The 7,836-nt window shown below is 39.5% G+C and overlaps 1 protein-coding gene across 1 annotated transcript in view; it reads right to left on the bottom strand.

Moving 5' to 3' along the window:
• ANOS1 (anosmin 1) overlaps positions 1–541 on the bottom strand; it is a 119,870-nt gene extending 119,329 nt beyond the window's left edge. The window contains exon 1 of the mRNA XM_026047175.1: positions 341–541. Within this exon, the coding sequence (XP_025902960.1) occupies positions 341–541 (201 nt within the window). The remainder of the gene's footprint in view (positions 1–340) is intronic.
• Positions 542–7,836: the final 7,295 nt, after the last annotated feature.

Genomic DNA, 7,836 nt, shown 5'->3' with positions numbered 1-7,836 from the left:
TGGGCAGCCCCGCCGCTGGCAGCGAGCGGCCGCCGCGCCGCCCCCCCGGCGCCTTCCAGGGCTCCCTCGCGGCGCCYGCGACCTTATTCCCGTGCCCACGTCCTGCCAGGATCCAGCGCGTCCCGCCGCCCCTGGAGCCAGGGCGGGCGCAGCCGCCCTCACCTTCGCAGGAGACCGGCGCCGAGCGCTGCCCGTCCCGCAGCGCCGCTCGCCGAAACAAACAGCGGGATAAAACGGACAAAGCTCAAACTTTCCGAGCGTTCCCGGAGGTGCGGCGGGACGAGGGAGCGCCGAGCACCTGCGGGCGGCGCCGCGCGGCCAGCGGGCGCCGCGTCCCTACCTGGAAGTGCTTGAAGAAGGCGGAGATGCGCGTGATCTGCAGGCTGAGGCACCTGGAGGCGCATCTGGCCGCCGAGAACGCCTCGTCCTGCCGGCGGGCGGCGGCGGGCGCCGGCCCGGCGGGGCTGCCGCTGCCGGCGGCTGCGGCCGCTGCGCACAGGAGGAGCAGGGCGAGCGAGGCGGCGGGCGCCGCGCGCACCATGGCGCGGCAGGAGGCGGCGGACGGGAGGCTCCTGCTCGCCAGGCTGCAGCCTCGCAAACTCGCCGGGAAAGTTCAATGCCCAACTCCGCGCCGGCCCCGCGCCCGCGTGAGGGCAGCAGCAGAGCCGCCGCGTGCCTTGGGGTCTGATCTGTGTCACGGGCCCCCCTAATAAATATCTATTTATTAAAGGCAGAGCGTGGTGAAATTCATAGGACTGGGCTGGCTGTCCAGGTGCCGTGGAGAGCCTTCGTGCCCGAGTGAAACCCATGAAAGCCCCCTCGATGACTTACTGAGGAATGAGCATCTCCAAGTCGTCAGTTACCCTTGAGCAATTGCTGCAAAGCGATAGCCACATCTTGAGCTTTAAAATGGCCACACTATAGTACACAACAAGGACGCTTTTTCTCTGCTCTCTTAATTCCTGTGCTGGAAGCGTGTGCCACGGTATATAGCACAGAGGTTACATACTGCATTCCTCCTGTGARGAATTAAATATGAACCCCTCCCGCTGCAATTACGGGCCACTAGAAGGAGCGAGTGAATCTCTCCCACCTGGGATCTGCGGAGTGATCCTCCTGAACTAGGAGATGCCAAGGTCATAGCAGCTGAAGTGAGTAGTCCTTAGGCCACTTCAGGAGCCATAAATAGGAGTTTAATGTGGTTATAGAGCAATACATTAAATAGACTGCAGGAGTCTTCTTTGCTGAAATAGGCTTTTGCATAACTTAAGTGCACATTCAGAAAATCTCCCAAAAACCTAGTAAAATGCAGTAAGATCTTGCTTAAATTTTACTCCTGGGTATAATCCTTCTATTCATGGATCTTCTAAGGTACACAAGCACAAAACAAAACATATTGCCAAGGTCGTCTTGCTATCAACTTTATGTGCATGTGCTTTTCATACAGCTACAGATATGTATGAAAATTGAAGCAGAAAATTGAAGCATGTAGAGGCTTATTTGTTAAATCCAAACTAAGGAAATGGTAGTTAAATTACCATTTACCATCTTTTGATCCTAGCTATAATTTTACTAACGCCATAAGCAGGCACAGAGTAAAAGCTCTTGTCTCAAGTGTTTTCTACATATAAAAGCAAGTGAAACAAATCTTAGTTTAAATATGTGGCTTACAATGGCTGAGCCAAGTTCTCCTGTCACTTGACTAGAAAGAAGCCAGTAGGCCAGATTCACTCCTGCAAGTGTTAATAAATTGAAATGACAATTTGTGTCCTTTGATGCCTGAGGGAGAACGAGAAGACGAGGTCAGCTGCTGCTTGCACAGAAKCTGCCCCAGTGCTTGCACCGTGTAAGCATTTTCCACAGGCTATTGTGGAAATGCTTGGGTTACACGAGGAAGACAGTCTCAGCAATATCTGCAGAAATCTTCCTCATCTTTGGAGCTGCAGTGACCATGTACCACTAATGAGGAGAGGTCATAAGTGTCTCAAAACCAGTTCCCAATTCTGATACTGGAGAACCAGTTCAGGTTCTGCTGACAGCAGTTAATGTATTTATTATAATCCAGCACCTCTGTATTTAAAAAAGAAAATACGTCCACATTATACAACAGCAAAAAAGTAATATGGTGACCCTAGCAGTATTGTGACAAATAGCGGTCAGCCTATTCAGACTTAAATATTAAGTTCAGGAATTTCCACTTTACATCTGACTAACTTTCAGGAAGACTTTATTGAACCTTGGCTAAAATTTGGCAGCCTCTTTCCCTGASTCAGGAAAAGAAAATTGCTTAACTGATTCATAGTGTTTAGAGGTACACCAAGCGTTTTCGACTGCCTTATTTTAGCAGATAATAAGAAGTGCCTGGGAAAATATGTAACTATCTATAAATCAAACGACAAATCCAGAGAGGGCAGATGGTTCTATAGATATATTCCCAGTGTTAGTGCTAACACGATTTGTGCTACATGTTAGAAACCTAAGTTTTAACTAAAAGGGTACAAATTCATTTTTTTTTTTATAAAGTCTAGTAGCAAAGGGCACAGAACTCTTAATAATTAAAAAGTTCATGAACACACAGTTCTTGTTGCTTGTATTTGAAAGGTCACGGTTACAGAGATCATCAGCATGGTGTGTGAGCTCCCTTTAAGTGAATGCTGAATTGGTAAGTACACGAAAGCCTGGCTGTTCAATTCCAGTAAAACTGAATTCACATAGGAGCTGTGCCCTTACATGGAGATTAAGAAGGAGGCTCAGTTGCCTCCTCAAGAATTTTGTAGGTAATCAAAAACCACTAAATAACTAATAGGCTAAATAACTGAATGGTAAGATATAAAGGTTTGTAAATATTCTTATAATAAGGAAGTGAATTAAGGAGGTGGAGATCTTGGAAACAAGCAAGATACAAACCTACAAATCTTTAAAGATGACTAGAAAATCATTTTAGTTGCTCAGAAATACACTTGGATCTTTCAGAAGTCCTTGTAACATTATGGTAATTTTTTAAGGCAGACAAGATTTCTTTCAGCTAACTTTGCAGACCGCTTCTCGTCACTCATTTCTTTTTCAGAATCACAAGATTATTTGCTAGATGACATTGGTTATTTGTGTGAAGGTTCTTTTCCGTTCTTGTAATCAAATTACATATTTGATCAAATTACATCAATTAACATATACAAAATAGAATTAGAATTAGAAATAGTAGCTATAAGTTATTGCACATACAGAGCTAACAGTGAAACACAAGATTTTTTGAAGACTTACAACGTCCAGGGCTGTGAGGTTTTTTGACAGGAGACAGCGCCACATACTGGTTTTGTGAAGTGAGAACTACTGTGCCTTTAACTGAATTGTTTTTACTTAAGGGGTTGCTTTTAATCGATTTTGATTTAAGCTGACTACACCTTAAGTAATTGCTGTTTATTGTGAGGAAATTGCCAACAATAGATTCCGATTTCATGTAAACAAATTTCCAAATTAAAAAAAAAAAAGCTAAATAGAAATAGAAGAGTTATACTGAAAACAAGTTACTTGCCACAATCTCTGCTGAAGTCTTAAGGGAGTTTTATTAGATATGCTTGCAGTAATGCAACTTGTATATGAATTTTCTGAAAATCAGTCATCTATTTGTTTTCTTAATAAACTCATGCCCGCAGGTTGAAAAGACTGTAGCATGTCCCACCCATTCTGCATATTGGCTTTGCATTCAGGACATACATGAGAAAGGTCATATACAAGATATATAGAATTAGAGGTAACAAACATTTTTGAATCTCTTACCAATATTTATAGACTTGCAATGTTATAGGAGATGTCCAGCTTATCTGCATTTTTATGYTTCTCCTATATCTCTTGACTGTGATTTCCTACCAGCAGCAGTGCAGCTAAGAAATTGCAGTAGTCAGAAATCTACTAGATATACACTTCTAATTTGCTTTTCTGAGTTTTGGAGCCAGCTTGTGTCCTCTGAGGCTCACTACTCTTCAAGGGAAGGTCAAAAAATTTACTGTGGAAAATAAAGTCGTTTTGAAAAAGATTTCCATGAAATGGTTTCTTTCTTCAAGTAAAACATTAGAAACCAAAACTTAAATGGAAAGCAAAATTAATTTATTCCAGAAATTATGCTTTGTGTGGACAAACCCTTATGGCTGTGACTATGAGGAACGCAGATTTTGAACACTTGTTCAGGTACCAAATGCTAACACAGTTGCTGTACTATGGGCAGTACCATAACTTTTCTTTTACCTGAGCTCCTAAACGTGGCCTGTAAGATTCCTGCCACGTCGGATCCGTAAAGAAACAGAGGCTGAAACTCTTTGTGAGGAGTAGGATTTTGCACAGTCTTGTGTCCAACCTGTAAGTAAACTCAAGAAGTTTGTCTGCATATTTCATGAAGGTGATGTTCTTTATTCCTAGGTAYGGAATTGCAGTTCACATGCTGTCTTTCAAACCACATGCTCCAAGGAGCAAGAGATGCAATAGTTTGTAAGAATATTAATACTGCAATTAGCAGTCACAGTGACAGACAAGACAAAATACTGTTTCACTGTTCCAACAACCTCATCAGCTAAGTCTAAAGAAAGAGACAAAAATTGACTATGCAAAGATTACTGGGGAAATGCTGGAAAGYAGTTAGTTTGAAACTATATAGTGAGCCTAATCACAGAAAGCATGAGCAGTGAGGTCATGAAGAGTCATGAGGAATGAGTTTGAAGCAAAGTGATAGATAGCTTTGAACACATATGATGTGCAGTCCTACCAAAGAACAGCAGGAAGCATGCAAGCATCTATATATAAAAAAAGAGATGAACAATGGTGATATCATCAGTTGAGTGTAAGAATTAAGTTTTTCAGTGTTGAGCAAGAACAATAGCACCAGAAAAACAAAACAAAACAAAAACAATTTATGTTATTTAAGAGAGGCASTAGAGGGGCAATGACTAAACCAGAAGACTTGGAAAACACGCTTTTCGCTGTTACCAGCAAAAACAACAAAATGTTTTTCTTGTATCAAGACCAGAGGAAAAGAGTGTTATACTATTTAGCATGGAAAAATGTTGAGTCAAGCTATGTGAATGGATTGATATGTCAAAGAAGGCAACAATGTGGACAAAGTTTTATTTTCAAGATGTGGAAACTGAAACCTTAAGTCAAAGATGATACCAGGATGATAACACAGCCTTCAATGAAGTTTGGTCCATAATGCTAAAGGAAGGAGACAACATAGAGACAAATTATGAACATGTTGGACCTGTGACACCAATAAAGAAAAGTAAGAAGCAAACAATGTTTTTAGCTGAATGAACATTCTTACGTCCTCCCAGGGACTTTCATCTTCTTCAGGGTCACACACAATAGGGCAAAAACAAGGCCTCACTTCCTCCAAATCTGTGTCTTCAACTTGTTTGTAAAAATAAGTTTTCCAGTGRAAATATATCTTCCTGACATGAACTCGTCAGTCTAGACAGTTAGTTTGATTTGTGGTATCAAACAGACCGTAATTCTTTGCTTGTAGTTTGTCTATCCAGTATTTATCTTCTGATTGAATTAAAGCTTTTTTTCAGGCAGACTTCTACTTTCTGTATCAGGACAGAAAATAATGTGGAAATCAGCACATCTTCTGGGAAGTTTTTCAGTGGTCTGTTTACATTAAAAATATGTACCTTAGTTTTTAGCCTAAATGCAGTGTTTATTAATGTTTAGTCATTTGAACATTTTTCCACTTTTAGACAGATGAAGAATGCCTTTCATGTTGAGGTGTATCTGAAGGTAGATTGAGATCTACCGGTAGATAAGTTGGAGATAAATAGAAGGTTATTTGCAGACTATAATTAACTCTATAATAAATTAACTAGATTGAGTTTTTTTTTTTTTTTTAAGATTTTTGCTATATTGCAAGTTTTGTAAACCTAAGGCAATTTCTGAGCTTTGTGTATGTGTGTTTGGGATTTTTTTGGTTGGTTGATTAGTTTTTTTTTTTTAACCTTTTCAAACATTGAGGGGTATTCCTTAGAACTGGGTATGGTATCCTGGTAACAGTGTCAGTAATAGCATATATAGAGATAATATCATCTCTAAACTCTTTATCTGTCTTCACCTTATACACAGTTAGAGATRCATTAGTGTTACCCAGTGTATTACACCATAAGCTCATATTCAGTTGGTTACCCACCAGACCCCAGAGGCCTTCACAGAGATAAGCTTTCCAAGAAACATTTTTGTATCCTGTCAGTGTGACCTACTTCTCTGTTTCTAGATACACAGCCTTGCATATGGCAGCATTAAAATGCATGATGTTTAAAAATGAATTCAGGTTACTGAGTGATTTAGAATTCTCTATATATTATTTACTACTTGAGCCAATAATTGTGACATATGCAAGCTTCATCCGAAATGATTTTATTATTTATTTACAGATTACACATAACTTAACAGCATACAGTTAAAAAAAGACAGCACTAATATTAAGCACTAATATCAGCACTAATTGTGTGCTGATTTCCCATTCACATATACTTTGGGAGATAGAAAAGCTATCAGAATTTTTTTTTTTTTTTTTTGCAATCTAGGTAATACAAATGTTTTACATTAATTGTTGTTAAATGTAAAATTTTAGTTAGAAAGCCATATACAAATGAGCCAAGTGCCACTTTGTTGACAGACTTATTTGCCAAGCAAATTTGCAATCCAACTAAAAACAATATCAGACTTGCTTTGTGTGTGTAGATGAAAACTATTTTCATGCATTTATATCCATTAATTAAATTTGCTGCCCTACTTAAGTTACTTTCTGAATGTCCCTGTGACAGATTTCCCAGATGTTTGTCTAGCTTTTAGAACAGGCTGTAATTGTTACAGTTTTTGCCATTGTTCTATTTGCTGAGGTGATGAACCAATCAATTGAACTAGGCTGTATGAAGAGCCTACTGATAGTGTGCAGTGTCTGAAAGGAATATGCGATACATTCAGAATAGTTCTATTGAATTAACCTTGGTCTTAAATGACTATCTGACCTGTTAACACAGTATAAATTATTTCTTCTCAAAGTACATCCTCTGATCCTTTTAACATTCATCTGCAACTTAATTAAAAAAATCAGAACATTCAGGATGACCTATAACATTATGAAATGATCCTTTATAAACGTATCTGGCTAATAACTATGCAGTTTTAATATTCCTATCCAATGTCTACAACAACACTTCTGTACAAAATTTAGCTAAAGGTAAAGCATTGTGCAGGAAAACATTCTCTGTTCCCTTGAGTTAAGCTAAAACATTTTGATATGCTCGAGAGGCTGCTGTTTGTGCACCGTGTCCTTCAACCTAAAATAACACCAAAAGTGATAGAATGAAAAGTGACAACAATTAAGAAGCTGCTGAACCTGCAAATTTGTTTTCACAGATTTTCTTGCTCTATGTTATAAAATGTTAAGATTTTAARTACCAAACAATAAAGGCTTCCTCTGTTCAGTTTTCTCTTCAAGGAATTAATTTTGAGATGAAAGGAATGAAAATCCATAGCACTATATTTGCTTTTACTTATTATTTACTAAGTCTTTTATTAATTCTACTAAAAATTGCTAAGTTGAAAACTGTACATTTGCACATACTGATGCACAAATATATGAAAACGTGAGAATAGTGAATGGCCTCAGGTGAATTCCTTTGTCTTTGTTCATTTAGCAATAAATTTCAGTGATGCTRTTTCTTTGTGTCACTCAGAAGACTAGAGAGGCTAGTGACGATTATAGCACAACCTGCAATACCACTCCTTAAGTGGATATGACCAATAGAACACCACAAGTGTTTAAATCAGTGTTAATATCTGCCTTCCTGT

The sequence above is a fragment of the Nothoprocta perdicaria genome, unplaced genomic scaffold, assembly GCF_003342845.1.
Source record: "Nothoprocta perdicaria isolate Ctin4 unplaced genomic scaffold, notPer1 scaffold_109, whole genome shotgun sequence".
Classification (NCBI taxonomy): Eukaryota; Metazoa; Chordata; class Aves; order Tinamiformes; family Tinamidae; genus Nothoprocta; species Nothoprocta perdicaria.
Note: the sequence above shows the minus strand (reverse complement) of the source record. Positions and strands in the feature narration are given on the sequence as shown.